Genomic DNA, 18,060 nt, shown 5'->3' with positions numbered 1-18,060 from the left:
CACCATGTAGAAGTGGTAGAAAGCTTAAGGTTAAGCAATTGTAGTTCACCAGGGTGTGCACAAGGGTGTTTGAAGAAATGACATGTTGTTAATTTATCATTTTTCTTATATTGGCACATTAAATTTATTGAGTATCACCATGTCCACATCATGGCCATTATTGTGCCCCGAGTGTGAAGTCGCCCTTTCATTTGCTTCATCATGAATGCCAAGACATGACAGGACCCATTGGCAGGGTGTACAATGGGTGTATGCATGGTTGAAGGACTGTTTTGTGAAAAGGGAGGGGGCGACCCTGTTACAGATGAGGGCATCCCTGACACCACGGGCAGCAATCTGCGCTGCAGGTCTGGCGATGGGTGCCCCAGTTTCATTTTTATCCTCCTCGTCCCCATCGTCCTCTTCCTCTTCAATGTTGGAGCCAGGGGATGATGCTTGACGAGCGCCGTCATTGTCCTCCACCTGTAACCCTCTCTGCTGCGCTCTGTTGTGCAGAGTGCAGCACACCACACCACGATTATTCTGGACACCCTCGCTGGCGAGTATTGAAGGGCTCCCACTGAACCATCCAGGCACCTGAAGCACATCTTCAATATGCCCATGGCTTGTTCACCTGGTGGTCATGTGGCTCTGGTTGTATTGCTGTTGTGCCTCATTGGTGGGGTTTCTCACAGGTGTCATGAACTCCGTTTGCAGAGGGTATCACTTGTCTCGAACGAGCCAGTCTTTAGGTCTGTCTCCTGTCTGGAAGAGGTCTGGAACATTGGACTTGCGCAAGATGAAGTAATCATGACAGCTGTCGGATAATCTGGCGCACACCTGTAGACATTTCTTCTTGTGATCTCACACCAGCTGTGCATTGATTGAGTGATAGCCCTTTAGGTTTATGAAGACTCCTGGTTCATGTGGTGGTCCTCGGATTGCCACGTGTGTGCAATTGATTGCGCCCAGCACCCGTGGTGAGACAGCCAGAGAGGTGAAATCCACTGCCCGCTCATTCTAGCTAATGTCGTCGCGGGGAAAGTTCATGTAGTTGGAAGCCCTGGCAAAAAACCCATCTGTCACCTGCCTTATACACTTATGTGCAGACAATTGACACACCCTGGAGATGTCACCAGTGGCACCCTGGAACGACCCAGAGGCGAAGAAATTGAGGGCATTGGTGACTTTAACAGCGACGGGCAATGCCTGGTCACAAGGTCCAGCAGAGAGCAGCTCTTCTTGAAGGAGGCTGCAGACGTCTGTGACCACCTGCCGACTCAATCTGAGCCTACATAGGCACTGCTCTTCAGAGAGGTCCAGGAAGCTCAGACTCTGCCTGTATACCCTCTCACATGGGTAGTGCCTCCTGCGGCGACCGCCCCTGTGTTGGTCCCCTCTCTGCTATTCTCCAGATCTTCGTTGTGCATCTCTGTTTTGTGCACCAGCAGATCCCAACACAGCACGACATGGATGCCATGGATGGTCATTTTCCTCCTCCCCAGATGTCCTCTGGAATACATCCATTGCGCCCCCTGCCCTGATCATATCAGTTTGAGAGGCTGCAAAGTCTTCCTAAAGCTGTCTCAACAAAGAACTCTCAGTCTCAACACAAGAAGAACTCTCAGCCAAACGTTTGCCTGAGAGAACTGAGAGACTAGCTGCAATCCTTGAGCTTTTATTGCGATGTGTCAATTAGGTTTAAATGGACAAATCAACTTCTGCATGAATCCCGCCTTCTTTTCACTGGCGAGATTGAGAAACCATGCGAAACCCATGCAGCTAAGGTTAAATTTTTTTCAGGTTCAAAATCCACAAAAGATTACCTGCCTTAAGTATTTGAAGTAGGTAAATTGGCCCGCTGGCATTAACAGGGGACACGACTTCCGGGTTTTGCATGCACGCATATCCAAATGTGACTGGTTTAAACCCGGAAGTCAGCGCGTTGGAGCCAGGTTGCAGTCCTGCAGAAGAAATGAAAAGTTTTTACTACCCTCCCACCTGTTCTTGGGGGTTAGAGTTACCCCCATGGTCACCCAGGAAACCTGAAGTGTCCTGGGGTCCTCACATGGCGCAGAAACTGCAGGCAACGGGTTTAAGTTGTCCCTCCATTCTATTTAGAATCTACTTACATTATATATATATATGCATCTTATGTTATTTGTATGTTTTATCTTAGTACCCCTTTAACTCCTATTTATTATTTCTTTATTACTTCTTTGTAAGATGGTCATTTCTCAATCAATGATAACAAGCTGCAATTAATATATAGAGTGTATGCTAAATTGACTTACCTCAGCTTTCATGGGCTACGTCAACTGTGAGGTCACTTTTGCAAATTTTCGCAGTTTGGCTTCCCTGCTCTGCCGCGCTCTGATAGTGCTCTGCTGATGCTTTGCTTTAAATACTTGTGTACTCTCCCGTGGTGCTCCGTGCTCTCCCGACGCTATCGATAAAAAGACCAGTTTCACATCATAATGATCAACATTTTTTGTCTATATATATTTTAGGGAGTCATGGAGAGCTTCTTTGGATCAGCTATTGCTGGAGGAATTTTTTGTCTCTTTGCTGGCCAACCATTAACTATTCTTGGCAGCACTGGTCCTGTGTTGGTCTTTGAGCGACTCCTCTTCAACATTAGCAGGTGTAGTAATTGTGGCTGAATATGGCTTAAGTTTCGGTATAAATTTTGATATTTGTGGTTTTTACTTTTGCAAAACACCAAATGGCTTTCTTAGCTCTTACTGTGAATGTGCCATAATAATGATTTTAACGTAATCAATGATCACATTCTATTGGGCATACTAACTCATTGGTTTGTGTAAGGGAATGGAGTTGGTATGGAAACTGAGGTAGTACATGAGCTATTAGCGATGAGTCCAAGGTACAACAGAAGCAAGCATCTTGTTGGTTCCTTTCTTTAATACTTTTTGGCCAATTTTCTTCCTTCTCATCATTGCTGAGCATGTCATTCACTCTTCAGTATCTCAATTAAGTGGTTAATCTTTATGTGTGGGCATCAGCAAGGGATATTACAGCTGAACCCACTTAGCATCTATGCCTGATGTTTTTCCTCTCCCCAGCCAAAAGACCTGGGACCTACCTGAGATCATTCAACTCAGCAGAGACCAGCGATAAACCTGGAATCTTGTTGATTTGTAAGACTCAGTTATTCTTTGCCTTAACCAGCTGAACCATTAGGGACGTTCCAGGTCTGCTGTAATGCAATAATTGTGGAGGATTTTAATCTTCATATAGACTGGACAAATCAAATTGGCAAAGGTCGATTGGAGGATGAGTTCATGGAATGCACTTGAGACAGTTTCCTAGAACAATATATCGTGGAACCAACCAGGGAACAGGTTATTTTAGATCTTGTCTTGTGTAATGAAACAGGGTTAATTAGTAATCTCATAGTAAAGGATCCTCTGGGGAAGAGTGATCATAACATGATAGAATTTCACATTGAGTTCAAGAGTGACGTACATAAGTCCGAAACTAGAGTCTTAAACTTAAATAAAGCCAATTGCATAGGTGTGAGGGGCGAGTTGGCTAGAGGAGCTAGATTGGGAAATTAGATTAAAAGGTATGATGGTAGATAAGCAATGGCAAACATTTAAAGAAATATTTCATAATTCTCATTGAGAAATAAAAACTCCACAGGAAAAGTGATCCATCCGTGGCAAATTAAAGAAGTGATAGTGTTAGATTAAAAGAAGAGGCTTATAATGTTGCCAAGAAGAGTAGTAAGCCTGAGGATTGGGAGAGTTTTAAAAACCAGCAGAGGATGACCAAAAAAATGATAAAGAGGGAGAAAATAGAATATGAGAGTAAACTAGCAAGAAATATAAAAACAGATTGTAAGAGCTTCTACAAGTATGTGAAAAGGAATAGCGTAGTGAAAGTAAAAGTGGGTCCCTTAGGGGCTGAGATAGGAGAAATTACAATGGGGAATAAGGAAATGGCAGAGACGTTAAACAAATATTTTGTATCTGTCTTCACAGTAGAAGACACAAAAAACATACCAGAAATAGTGGGGAACCAAGGGTCTAATGAGAGTGAGGAACTTAAAGTAATTAATATTAGTAAAGAAAAAGTAATGGAGAAATTAATGGGACTAAAAGCTGACAAATCCCCTGGACCTGATGGCCTACATCCTAGGGTTCTAAAAGAGGTGACTGCAGAGATAGTGGATGCATTGGTTGTGATCTTCCAAAAGGGTTGTGAGCTAAGTAATTTATAGCATAAAACTACATTTAAAAAAAAAACTAAACTTAATTTAGTTATAACAAGTAACGTTTTTTAGTGAATCAAGGTCCCTAGTGTAGTTAAACTCTTGAAAGGGAGTAACTAACGCGCTTAATCTAAGGCAAGTCATGGCAGCAGAGCTCGCAACTGTGAAATGCTCCTCCTGCGCTATGTGGGAAGTCATAGACACTACTGGTGTCCCTGGCGATCATGTGTGCAGGAAGTGTGTCCAGCTGCAGCTACTGGCTAACCGCATTTTGGAGCTGGAGCTGGAGCTGCGGGTGGATTCACTATGGAGCAGCCGCGATGCTGAGATTATCGTGGATAGCATGTTCAGTGAGGCGGTCACACCGCAGGTAAAGATTACGCAGGCAGAAAGGAAATGGGTGACCGCCAGGCAGAGTAAAAGGACTAGGCAGGTAGAGTAGGAGTCCCCTGGGGCCATCTCCCTCTCAAACAGATATTCCGCTTTGGATATTGTTGGGGGAGGTGGCTTATCAGGGGAGTGCAACAATGCCAAGACCGTGGCACCACGAGTGACTCAGCCGCACAGGAGGGGAGGAAAAAGAATGGGAGAGCCATAGTGATAGGGGATTCCATTGTAAGGGGAACAGATAGGCATTTCTGTGGACGCAGCCGTGACTCCAGGATGGTATGTTGCCTCCCTGGTGCTAGAGTCAAGGATGTCACTGAGCGACTGCAGGACATTCTGAGGGGGAGGGTGAATAGCCAGAGGTCGTGATGCATATCGGTACCAACGACATCGGTAAAAAAAAGGGATGAGGTCCTGCAAGCAGAATATAGGAAGTTAGGAAATAAATTTAAAAAGCAGAACCTCTAAGGTCGCAACCAGGATTACTCCCAGTGCCACGTGCTAGCGAGAGCAGAAATAGGAGAATAGACCAGAAGAATGCATGGCTTGAGAGATGGTGTAGGAGGGAGGGGTTTAAGTTCCTGAGGCATTGGGACCGGTTCTGGGAAAGGCGGGACCTGTGCAAGCTGGACGGGTTGCACCCAAGCAGAACCGGGACCAATATCCTCGCAGGGTCATTTGCTAGTCCTGTTGGGGAGGGTTTAAACTAGTATGGCAGGGGGATGGGAACCAAAGGGCAGGTACAGATAGGACAAATTCAGACCAGGAAATGGGAAGCAGAAAAGCAGTTAGTGACGTAGTTAGCGACTCAGAAAGGCAAAAGAAGCAAAGGTTAAATTGTGTTCAGCACAGGAATTTGGCAGGGTTAAAAGGTATATACTTCAATGCAAGTGGTATTTCAAACAAAGCAGATGAACTAAGGGCACAGATAGACACATGGTAGCATGATATAATTGCTATAACGGAAACCTGGCTTAAAGAGGGGGATAATTGGCAGCTCAATATCCCCGGATATAGAGTTTTAGGCAGGATAGAGTGGGTGATAAAAAAGGAGGGAGGGTAGCATTATTGGTTAAAGAATCAATGACAGTTGCGAGAAGGGATGATATGCTAAATGGATCATCAATCGAGGCCATATGGGTTGAGCTAAGAAATAAAAAAAGGGCAGTCACACTACTAGGAGTGTACTATAGACCCCCGAATAGCGAAAGGAAGATAGAAGAACAAATATGTAGGCGAATTTCTGAGTGCAAAAATAAGAGGGCAATAATAGTAGGGGACTTCAACTACCCTAACATCAACTGGGATTCAAACAGTATGAGGGGCACAGAGGGCGCAAAATTCTTGATGCCCAGGAGAACTTTTTTAGCCAGTACGTGACAAGCCCAACAAGAGGGGATGCAATTCCAGATTTAGTCCTGGGAAATGAAGATGGGCAAGTGGGTGAAGTGACAGTGGGTAACCATATTGGGGATAGTGACCACAATTGAGTTAGTTTTAGCATTAGCAAGGAGTAAACTTTTTAAATTGGAGGAAGGCAAATTTTACAGAACTAAGAGGTGATTTGGCAGAAGTAGATTGGACACAACTACTTGAGGAGAAATCAGTGGCAAGCCATTGGGAGGCACTAAAAAGTGAAATTCTATTGGTACAATGCAGACACGCCCCTCAAAGAAAAACGGTGGCACTGCCAAATTTAGAGCCCCCTGGTTGTCGAGAAGTATACGGGGCAAGATCAAGCAGAAAAAGAAAGCTTATTACTGTCACAGAAAACTAAATACTGCAGAAAGCCCAGAGGAGATTAGAAAGTACAGGGATGACGTAAAAAATGAAATAAGGAAAGCAAAGAGAGGGCATAAAAAAATATTAGCTAGTAAGATTAAAGAAAACCCAAAGATGTTTTATCAGTACATTAAGAACAAGATAGCTAAGGAAAAGGTGGGACCTATCAGAGATGATAAGGGTAACTTGTGTGTAGAAGCAGAGGATGTGGGTAGAGTTTGAAATGAATATTTTGTCTCCGTATTCACAAGGGAAAGGAATGATCCGGACGTAGTAGTTAAAGAGGAGAGGTGTGAAATATTGGATAAGGTAAACATAACTAGAGAGTAAGTACCAGAGGGACTGGAATCCTTGAAAGTTGATAAGTCACAGGGCCGGATGGATTGTTTCCTAGGCTATTAAAGGAAGCCAGGGAGGAAATAGCGGATGCTCTGAGGATCATTTTCCAATCCTCACTAGATACAGGGGAGGTACCGGAGGACTGGAAGACAGCAAACGTAGTACCATTGTTTAAAAAGGGTACGAGGGAAAGGCCGAACAATTATAGGCCGGTCAGTCTTACCTCGGTGGTGGGCAAACTATCAGAATCAATATTGAGAGATAGGATAAACTGTCACTTGGAAAGGCATGGTTTAATCAGGGATAGTCAGCATGGATTTGTTCAGGGAAGGTCATGCCTTACAAATCTGATTGAATTCTTTGAGGAAGTGACAAGGAGGATTGATGAGGGTAGTGCAGTGGATGTTGTCTACGTGGATTTTAGTAAGGCATTTGACAAGGTCCCACATGGCAGACTGGTCAGAAAGGTAAAAGCCCATGGGATACAGGGAAATGTGGCGAATTGGATCCAAAATTGGCTCAGTAACAGGAAACAAAGGGTAAAAGTCGATGGATGTCTTTGCGAATGGAAATCCGTTTTCAGTGGTGTGCCACAGGGCTCAGTGTTGGGTCCCTTGCTGTTTGTGGTATATATTAATGATTTGGACTTGAATGTAGGGGGCATGATTGGCAAATTTGCAGACGACACAAAAATTGGCCATGTAGTTGATAGTGAAGAGGATAGCTGTAGACTCCAAGAAGATATCAATGGGTTGGTGGAGTGGGCGGAAAAGTGGCAAATGGAATTCAACCAGGAGAAGTGTGAGGTAATGCACTTAGGGAGGGCAAACAATAAAAGGGAATATGCAGTAAACGGGAATATATTGAGGGGTAGAGGAAGTGAGAGACCTTGGAGTACATGCGCACAGGTCCCTGAAGGTGGCAGTACAGGTGGATAAGGATGTGAAGAAGGCCTACGGAATGCTCTCCATTATTAGCCGAGGTATAGAATACAAAAGCAGGGATGTAATGATGGAACTGTATAAAATGCTGGTAAGGCCACAGCTGGAGTATTGTGCGCAGTTCTGGACACCACATTACAGGAAGGACGTAATTGCTCTGGAGAAGGTGCAGAGAAGATTTACAAGAATGTTGCCAGGGCTTGAAAATTGCAGGTACGAGGAGAGATTGGATAGGCTGGGGTTGTTTTCCTTGGAGCAGAGGAGGCGGAGGGGTGACTTGATTGAGGTGTACAAAATTATGAGGGGCCTAGATAGAGTAGACAGGAAGTACCTGTTTCCTCTAGGGGAGAGTTCAAGAACTAGAGGACATAGATTTAAGCTGATTGGCGGAAGGATTAGAGGGGACACGAGGAAAAACTTTTTTACCCAGAGGGTGGTGGGTGTATGGAATTTGCTGCCCGAATTGGTGGTAGAGGCAGGGACCCTCAACTCTTTTACAAAGTACCTGGACCTGCACCTAAAGTGCTATAAGCTGCAGGGCTACGGACCGGATGCTGGAAGGTGGGATTAGAATGGGCACCTGGTTGTTCTTTGAGCTGGCGTGGACACGATGGGTCGCATGGCCCCCTTCTGTGCTGTATCTTTTCTATGGTTCTATGGTTCTAAAATTCCCTAGATTCTAGAACAGTCCCAGCGGATTGGAAGGTTGCAAATGTAACACCGCTATTCAAGAAAGGAGGGTGAGAGAAAACAGGGAACTACAGGCCAGTCAGCCTGACATCAGTTGTCGGGAAATTGCTGGAATCTCTTATTAAGGACGTGGTAACAGGGCACTTAGAAAGTCATAATATGATTAGGCAGAGTCAACATGGTTTTAAGAAAGGGAAATCATATTTGAAAAATCTATTAGAGTTTTTTGAGGATGTAGCTAGCAGAGTAGATAAAGGGGAACCAGTGGATGTAGTATATTTGGATTTTCAAAAGGCAGTCGATAAGGTGCCACACCAAAGGTTGTTACACAAGATAAGGGCTCACGGGGTTGGGTGTAATATATTAGTATAGATAGAGGATTGGTTAATGGACCGAAAACAGAAAGTAGGAATAAGCGGGTCATTTTCAGGTTGGCAGGTTGTAATTAGTGGGGCGCGGTAAGGATCAGTGCTTGGGTTTCAGCTATTTACAATATATATCAATGACATAGATGAAGGGACTGAGTGCAATGTATCCAAGTTTGCCAACGACACAAGGCTAGGTGGGAAAGTAAGCTGCGAGGAGGACACAAAGAGTCTGCAAAGGGATATTGACAGGTTAAGTGAGTGGGCAAGAAGGTGGCTGAAGGAGTATAATGTGGGGAAATGTGAGGTTATTCACTTTGGTAGGAAGAATAGAAAAACAGAATATTTTTTAAATGGTGAGAAACTAGTAATTGTTGGTGTTCAGAGAGATTTGGGTGTCCTTGTACACAAAACACAGAAAGTTAACATGCAGGTACAGCAAGCAATTAGGAAGGCAAATAGTATGTTGGCCTTTATTGCAAGGAGGTTGGAGTACAAGAATAAGGAAGTCTTGCTACAATTGTATCGGGTTTAGGTGAGACCACACCTGGTGTACTGTGTACAGTTTTGGTCTCCTTACCTAAGGAACAATATTCTTGCCTTAGCGGCAGGACAACAAAGGTTCACTAGATTAATTTCTGAGATGAGAGGGTCGTCCTATGACAAGAGATTGAGTAAAATGGGCCTATATTCTCTGGAGTTTCAAAGAATGAAAGGTGATCTGATTGAAATGTATAAAATTCTTAGAGGGCTTGACAAGGTAGATGCTGAGAGGCTGTTTCCCTTGTCTGGAGAGTCTAGAACTAGGCGGCATAGTCTCAGGATAAGGGGTTGGCCATTTAGGACTGAGATGAGAAGAAATTTCTTCACTCAGAGGGTTGTGATCCTTTGGAATTCTCTACCCCAGAGGGCTGTGGATGCTCAGTCATTGAGTACATTCAAGAGATCGGTAGACTTTTGGACTCTAAGGGAATCAAGGAATATGAGGATCGGGTGGGAAAGTGGAATTGAAGACAAAGATCAGCCATGGTCTTATTGATTGGCGGAGCAGGCTCGAGTGGCCATATGGCCTACTCCAGCTCCTATTTCTTATGTTCTTACATTTAAAGGTTCTTGCAAATTAACGAGGATTACTTTGATGATATAAAAGTAATTTTCTTTTAAGCATTTGTACCCATTAGTTGATATTTTCAGGCTCAACATGAAATATATTTATTGAAAAGGATAAACTTTGTTGCTACAAATAACACCTATAGAGAATTCATAAAACACAGGATATTGGAAATTTTAATTTTTTATTGTCCCTTGCAGAAAAGTGGCAAACTGGCCTTTCAGGGAATGTTTCAACACTCCATGTTGCAAATATTTCATAGTATCATCGTAGGTACAGCACAGGAGGATGCCATTCGGCCCACTGTGCCTGTGCCAGCTCTTTGAAAGAACGATCCAATCAGTCCCATTTGCCTCCTCTTTCCCCATAGCCCTGTAATTTTTTTTCCCTTCAAGCATTTATCCAATTCCCTTTTGAAAGTTACTATTGAATCTGCTACCACCACCCCTTCAGGCAATGCATTCCAGATCATTACAACTCGCTGCGTAAAGAAATGTTTCCTAATGTCGCCTCTGGTTCTTTTGCTGATCACCTTAAATCTGTGTCCTCTGGTTACTGACTCTTCTGCCACTGGAAACAGTTTCTCCTTATTTACTCTCTCAAATCCCTTCATGATTTTGAACACTTCTATCAAATCTCCCCTTACTCTTCTCTGTTCTAAGGAGAACAGCGCCAGCTTCTCCAATTCTCCACATAATTGAAATCCTGATCCCTGGTACCATTCTACAAAATCTCTCCTGTACCCTCTCTAAGACCTTGACATCCTTTCGAAAGTGTAGTGCCCAGAAATTAACATAATACTCCAGCTGAGGCCTAACCAATGTTTTATAAAGGTGTCTTTAAAAATGATTTATTTAGAATTCCTTCACTTTCTATTTTCCCTTTTTTCCCCAATTAATGCAAAACACCTATTTGAAAAAATGGTCCAAAAATTGGTTAGTTGTATCTGTGACTGAACTGATTCTTTGTGATACTCCCTATAACACTACAGTCTCTGCTTATCCACAAATAAATCTTAGTGGGTCCCTTGAAGTAATTGGGGGCAAAATTCAAGTTTGGTGGAAGCATAAAATGGTCTGTAGCGGATCAGCCGCCCGTTATACACCCCACTCATTCCCATGATGGAAAGGTAATTGAGCGAGGAGTATAACGGGTGACCGTTTTGCACCCTGGTTGAAGTTGAATTTCACCCCATTGTCCTTTGCTGGGTTATGGTCTCACCGTGGGTATGTGCTCTCCTTATGTAAGCTGAGAGTATTGGTAGGCTTTCACTGCTGGGGGGCACACACACTTTCCAGCAGGGGTCACTGTATAACAGTTAAAATCGGAAACGCTTAAGTGATTTTCTCTCCCTAGCCCAGGGACGCTGCTGCCAATTATAGCTCCCCAACTGGTACCCCAGCTGAGATCAGCTAACTCAGCACAGATATCAAACCTGGGATCCTCTGTTCTACGTTGTCCAGAAAGATACTTGGAAATGTAATTTGTTCTTGGAATTTATCTCTAAGTAAACAGGCAAATGAAGTTTGAGTAAATTCATAGTTTAAAAAAATTCTCCCTATGTTTTCACTCTGTAATTCGTGTAAATTCTGGTGTATAATTTGCACCTTTATACCTGTATTTATCCAATTACATCGTATTAACTGGGGGTTGGTCAGCTATACAGGGATAGAAATTGGAGCTGTTTAAAACTACAGTGGTGGAAAGGTTTTGCATTTCGTTAAATACTCTTGATCAGTACTCATTCTTTATTTTTTAAACATCTATGAATTCACAGAGATTATAAACTTGACTATTTGGAGTTTCGTCTTTGGATTGGAATATGGACAGCATTCTTTTGTCTCATTCTGGTTGCCACAGAGGCCAGCTACCTAATCCAGTATTTTACACGTTTCACTGAGGAAGGTTTCTGCACACTTATCAGCTTCATTTTTATCCACGATGCTTTTCAGAAAATGTTTAATTTGGCTGCGAATTATCCTATCAATTCTGATTACAACAACAACTATGTCACTCTCTATCACTGCTCCTGTCTGCCCCCTGAAGCAGGTAAGATTCCACTGAGAGAAATTGTCAGTGTTTGAATACACAGTTTTAAGCAAACCATTGAAAGAAGCTTTAGTCTATTAATGGTATTTCATTTTATTGAAATTTTTCAGATAATGTTTCAAGTCCGTTTGATGAAATAACTGAGCCGCACTTTCAACTGGGCACTGCCACCTATAATACAACTGTAAGTTTTTGCTCCAAGTAGAAATTTTATATGTTCCAAACTTTGTATTTTTTCCCCGATTTTCTCCCCTCTTTCCCTGAAGGTGTTGACAAATGGTGGGGTACAATTACACTACAGCCCTTCAATTTTGCACTCCAATGACCATTCTTCATGTGAGAACCTACATCGTCATGGGGAGCGACCTGGAGGCAGGTTTTGGGTGGGTGGAGAGTGGGGCGAGCATCAAACCATTCCCTGACCCCTCCCCGCCCCCTCATCCCCTCCCCCCCCCCGCCCCCCGCATCCTCCCTCCCCAAACTGACAGCATCAATTTGAGGCCCGGCCGATTTTAACTCTTGGGCCTCATTTAAGTCCTGCGGGCCAGCTGCCCACACAAAATGGGTGTAAAGAGGTAGCTGGCTGGCAGGCGAAGAGCAGACAGCCTGAAGGCCTCCCACTGGCACTAAGATAAGTTGGGGCGGGGGGGTTTCATCAGGGTCTCATGGGTAGTAAAGGCAGGGGGAAGGGGGGCCTCTTGAAGAGCAGAGGCCCAGACTTTTCTTATGGGGCTCGGAAGATCACACCTGCTCTTCCTGGCCCCACAAAGATAAGTTTAAAACTTACCTTTTAAGGCCTTCCCTTCTTCCCCGTCAGGATTTACTGATAGTTAAAATGCCATCGGGATCCTAATGATGTCATACAAGTCCGATTTACATGATTAATGATGCTTCCACCTGAAAATAGGGCCCAGTTAAAGCAGCAGCGTGCGGCAATGGAGCCTGAACAGGGTGGTAAGTTACTGGAGGCGATTTTAACTGTGTTGATGCTCCGTTCCCACCGGGTGGGATGGGTTACTCTGAGCGGCAGCTGGCTATTCAACAAAAGGTAGCATCAAAACTGAGCCTGAACCTGTTCGGATCAGATGTTCATACATGCGCATTTCCCATTAGATTTCACTGAATAATAATCAGGAGCAAGAATCCCAGATGATTTTCCTCCCCTGTAACCTAAAGGGATTTAAGCCACTTCTAACACCATTAAAGTGGCGCCAAATGAGATTGATGAACTCGGTGCAGACCCAGAATCAATCCTGGGACGATATGTTTGTATGGCTCAATATCATACTGGTTGTTGCATTTACTCACTGAGTCTTCAGTAGAACTCCAGTTGTGATGTTTTTGAGAGCTTTGTCATATTTCCAGTTCAGGGTAATGCAGTTTGGCAGCACCTTAAAAAGGAATATATCACACATAAGCACTTCTGATTGATAAATGCAAAAATATAATGCAAGATTTTTTGCAAATTAAATAGATCTCTCAGAATATATTTTACGACTTACAGATATTTAATAAATATACAAACATTTACAAGAGGTTTTTGTAATCCTATATAACTATGTTTTTATTTTAGTTCAATATGGAATCTGCCAACTGGTCTTCACTTACGAAGAACGATTGTTTGAAGCTTGGAGGACAGCTAGTGGGCAAAACCTGTGATTATATTCCAGACATCACACTCATTTCCTTTATTCTTTTCTTTGGCACATTTGTTTGTTCCATGTCGTTGAAGAACTTTAAAACAAGCAGATACTTCCCAACTGCAGTAAGCATAATTTATTATACATTTTTATAGCTTACTTTCTCGATACAGCTTTGTGTAGTAATGAGCCTGATTTTCAAAGCCTTGTGATTTGTGTTTCAGTTTTGTAGCGAGCCAGTTTGCAACGGGACAAACTTACGAAGCTTTGCAAAAAGTGATTATTTTCGAATGATTTGTGACAACATTTCAACTTTTGTCAGGCTGAGATAAAATGAGAACCAATAGAAATTGCCATGCAAATGATAGACTGAAACCACTTTAAAAGTCACTTCAACTGGGAGAGAACATATGCATGCTGGACATTGTTGCAAGCAATATGCCTCCAGACAGTTCTGGAACTAAAAATATCTAAACACCAATCACTTGACTGTCACAAAGCTAATATTAGCAATGAGGCCACAGAGATTCTGGGTTGGGGAGGTCATGTTTCATTAAGACCGGTTAGTTAGCAGACAGAAAACAAAGCTCATTGGCCCCGATTTTAATGGGGGGGGTGGTGCGGTGGTGGGTGGGTACGGTATACTGATTCCCAAAGAGGGCGGCACACCTGGAGAGTCTGGGGACGTCTTGGCCTGGCCGACCTTAACGGCCAGGCCTCATTTACATAAATGTTCCCAGAGTCCTGCCTGAACCCGGCCAGAGCGGGTGGGAGTGGGAATTTGGTGGCAGGAGGCAGTCAGTGGAGAGGGGGAGGGGTCTGGATGCGATTGCGAGGGGAGGGGTGGAGTCCTGGTATCGATCAGGGGGGGGGGGGCTCTGGAGACGATTGGGTGCAGAGGGGGAGCACTCCTGCTCCTCCTGGCCCACAATTTTAAAACGTACCTGCTGGGCCTCTTCTAGCCGATGGTTTGGATGGTATGGCCTGACGAGGAAGGTATGACTGCTTCCCCGTTCAGGTTTTCAACTAAAATTGCAGATCGGGTCCCGCTGCCTTCCTGCAAGTATCCTGCTCACCTGCTCAAAAGAGCAGGTTAAGATGGAGACACGGCGGGAAGGCAACGGGATCGGAGGAGGTAAGTGACTGGCCTCTTTTTAATTGCCCACCGACTGGTTTCCACCAGGTGGGGGGAGTTAAAATCGGGGCCTTTGAATCAAAATCTAATATCTGGTTGTAGAGTATCTAAAAATCTCCTGGTGTGATGTGTGTATTTACCAAGGAAGCCTGATAAACAGACGGAGCTACCCCCCCCACCCAAGACAAAATCTCTCAATACCTCAGGAGGGTGTAGATTACAATACTATAAGGCAAGAGAATGTGATAGTGATAGAAATTTACAGCATTGCTTTTTCTAGCACTGATGGGCGTAGCTGGTTGGGCTGGCAGGAAACGTTTAAAAAAAGAAAAGAAAGACTTGCATTTATATAGTGCCTTTCTCGACCTCAGGACATCCCAAAGCGCTTTACAGCCAATGAAGTACTTTGAAGTGTAGTCACTGTTGTAATGTAGGAATTGCAGCAACCAATTTGCGCACAGCAAAGTCCCACAATGATAATGACCAGATGATCTGTTTTAGTGATGTTGGTTGAGAGATAAATATTGGCCAGAACACTGGGGAGAACTCCCCTGCTCTTCTTCGAAGTAGTGCCATGAGATATTTTATGTCCACCTGAGAGGGCATTTGGGGCCTTGGTTTAATGTCTGATCCGAAAGGCAGCACCTCCGACAGGCCTCATTTGCATCCCACTGGCCAGCTGTCTGCTCAAAACGGGTGAATAGAGGCAGCTAACTGCCTTTTGCTGGTCAAAATCGTGGAGACCGGAGTCTGCCCTGCAGTACTAAGGTAGGTCGGGGGGTCGGGGTGGAGGGGGGGGTGGTGTCGGGGCCGTTTCACAGGTGGGAAGAGAGGGAGCCCAGGGTAGCAGAGACGCAGATTTTCCTTGTGGAGCCCGGAAGATCACTCTTGCTCCTCCTGGCCCCGTGAAGCAAAGTTTCTGACTTATCTTAGAGGACCTCCTCTTCTTCCCTGCCAGATTTTACAAGCACGGCATCTACGACAGGTGTCGCACTCATTGGACCGTTAAAATGTCATTGGGGTCCTAATGACATCATAGGACCCGGACTTGCACGTATTAATGAGGCTCCTGCCTGAGTTAGGCGGGCACCTTGGCCGCCTGAAATAGGGCCTCATTTAAAATAGCGGCAGGTGGGAATCAAGCCGGTACGGCGCAGTAAATCTTTGCACAGCTATTTTGACTGTGCACCTGCCCTGTTCCCGCCGGCAGGGTGGGTTAAATGGCAGGGTGGGTTAAAATTTCCCCCATAGTTTCTGCTTCAACCACTAACCCTGGAAGTGAATTCTACAGCCTCATAACTCTCTGTATAAAGAAGTTTCTCCTGTTCCAAATCTCTTACATTTAATCTTGTATCTATGAGCTTTGATGGTGAGTATCGGCAGGTCCGATGTTATGCTCATCTGACATTCACACATGCTCACTTCCAGCAGAGGTCTCTACATAGTGATCTGGAACCAGAACAATAATTTCTTTACCTCTCCTAACCCAGGCGTTCTGAGAGCTATTACAGCACCCCTATCACCTACCTTCCCTTGGCCGAGATCAGGGCCCTGATATTGGCGGGGAGGGTGCAGGGGAGCGCAGGGAAACACCGAGAGATTGGGGACGTGAAGACCTTGATGAATTTAATGGTAGGATCTCATAATTTTTTCTTCCATTCCCGCCCAGTGGCCGGCCAAATGGACAGGCTGGCCGGCTGCCGGGTGGGAAAACCAGCAGCAGAAGGCCGTAGCCGGGGACCACTGGGAATGGTCCCCGGCAATCGTGATCATTGGGCAGGCTGCAGATCGGGGCTAGGGGAGGGTCAGATTGGATCACGGGGCAGGCTGCAGATCGGGGCTTTGGGGTGGGGGAGGCCGCCGATCACAGCAGGGGTTAGAGAGAGGCCACGATCGGCAGAAGGGAGGCCAAAGGCTTCTTGAGGGGCAGAGGGGGGATCACCCCTGCTCCTCCTGGCCCACAAGGAGTGCTGTAAAATCACTTACCTTCTGAAGCTGGCAGCTCCTGTCTCCATTTGGCTGCCGGGTTTCCAGACCCCTGGGAAATTCGGCTGGCAGCTGTTAAATTTAAATCAGGCTCCCAATTGCACTGTGGGGGCCTGATTTAGATATGTTAGTGAAGTGTCAGCCTCTCCAAGATGGGATTCTCACACGCCTTGCTACCTGCCACCGTAAAAACGCATTCGCGACAGGTTGGGAACACGTACCCGTTTTTTAGTGTTCAACTTCCCACCCCCTGACCTCCTCCCACCTGTCATGGCGGGGGGTGGTTAATATTGAGGCCCAGGTAACTGGTGATCAAACCTTCCTGCCTGTATGACTCAGCTACTTACTGAATAAACTCACTGAGCCATTGGGGAACCCAGTTGCATTTATATTGCTGGCAGGCTGTAAGATTTGAATATTTGGAAACAACATTGGTGATCCTAACTTGAATGTGGATATGACCTTTTCCAAACTTTGCCCATGAGGGGAGGGGAAAATCAACCAATATTCCCATACCTGATCACTATCCAGCAATTCCTGCTGGAAGCCGCTGGTGTGTGGATGTCAGATGAGGATAGGAATGATGTGGGCCCGTAACATGCAGTATGTGCCCCCTGGTGCTTGGACACTCTGTTCTCGTGCAGCTACTTTCTCCGGTCAGCTTTGGCTTGCTTGTTGAGATGATTTTGAAACAGGGGCTAAACTTCTGACTGGCCCAGGAATGTCACTTAAGTTGTTAAATTCACCTTTGAGGGTGAATGCCTCCTTGTATTCTTCAGCAATGCCAGGTACACAACAGAGATTTATTTTGCACTGCGATACATGTTTTGATAGGTTTGATATTTTCTCTGAGATGGTATTAGAATTAATTCCAGTGAGTGCAACTTATTTGTTCTGTGATTTGTGACAGAAAATCTGACTGGAATTATCATGTTGAGTTGGGCTTTGCAACAATTTGGGGGTAAATATCCCCAAACTTGGGACAAATCTTTGTTTTATTCGTTCATGGGATGTGGACATCGCTGGCAAGGCCAGCATTTATTGCCCATCCCTAATTGCCCTTGAGAAGGTGGAGGTGAGCCGTCTTCTTGAACCACTGCAGTCCATGTGGTGAAGGTTCTTCCACAGTGCTGTTAGGTTGGGAGTTCCAGGATTTTGACCCAGCGATGATGAAGGTTCTCCCACAGTGCTGTTAGGTAGGGAGTTCCAGAATTTTGACCCATCGTTGACTCAGTCTTTGTGACTGTTCAATTTCCACATTGAAAATAGTTTTCACTTTTGTCTCAAATTGGAAAGGTAAGAAGATAAGTATGGACGGGGAGGGCATTCAACCCACATTAGCTCACCCTTCCAGAAAAACCTGCAGTCTTCCCATCACGGAATCCAACTGTCTCTTAAATAATTCCAAGGTTTTTGCCTCTC

At 44.7% G+C, this 18,060-nt stretch overlaps 1 protein-coding gene across 1 annotated transcript in view; it reads left to right on the top strand.

Annotated features, from left to right (window-relative positions):
* The window catches only part of LOC137332208 (electrogenic sodium bicarbonate cotransporter 1-like), a 127,332-nt gene that overhangs the window by 39,527 nt on the left and 69,745 nt on the right, over nt 1-18,060 (top strand). Inside the window, exons 10-13 of the mRNA XM_067995904.1 lie at nt 2,490-2,623; nt 11,606-11,877; nt 11,988-12,061; nt 13,451-13,642. Coding sequence (XP_067852005.1) covers nt 2,490-2,623; nt 11,606-11,877; nt 11,988-12,061; nt 13,451-13,642 — 672 coding nt within the window. The remainder of the gene's footprint in view (nt 1-2,489; nt 2,624-11,605; nt 11,878-11,987; nt 12,062-13,450; nt 13,643-18,060) is intronic.

The sequence above is a fragment of the Heptranchias perlo genome, chromosome 14 (assembly GCF_035084215.1).
Source record: "Heptranchias perlo isolate sHepPer1 chromosome 14, sHepPer1.hap1, whole genome shotgun sequence".
In the NCBI taxonomy this organism is placed as follows: domain Eukaryota; kingdom Metazoa; phylum Chordata; class Chondrichthyes; order Hexanchiformes; family Hexanchidae; genus Heptranchias; species Heptranchias perlo.
This window is presented reverse-complemented; position numbering and strand designations above follow the sequence as displayed.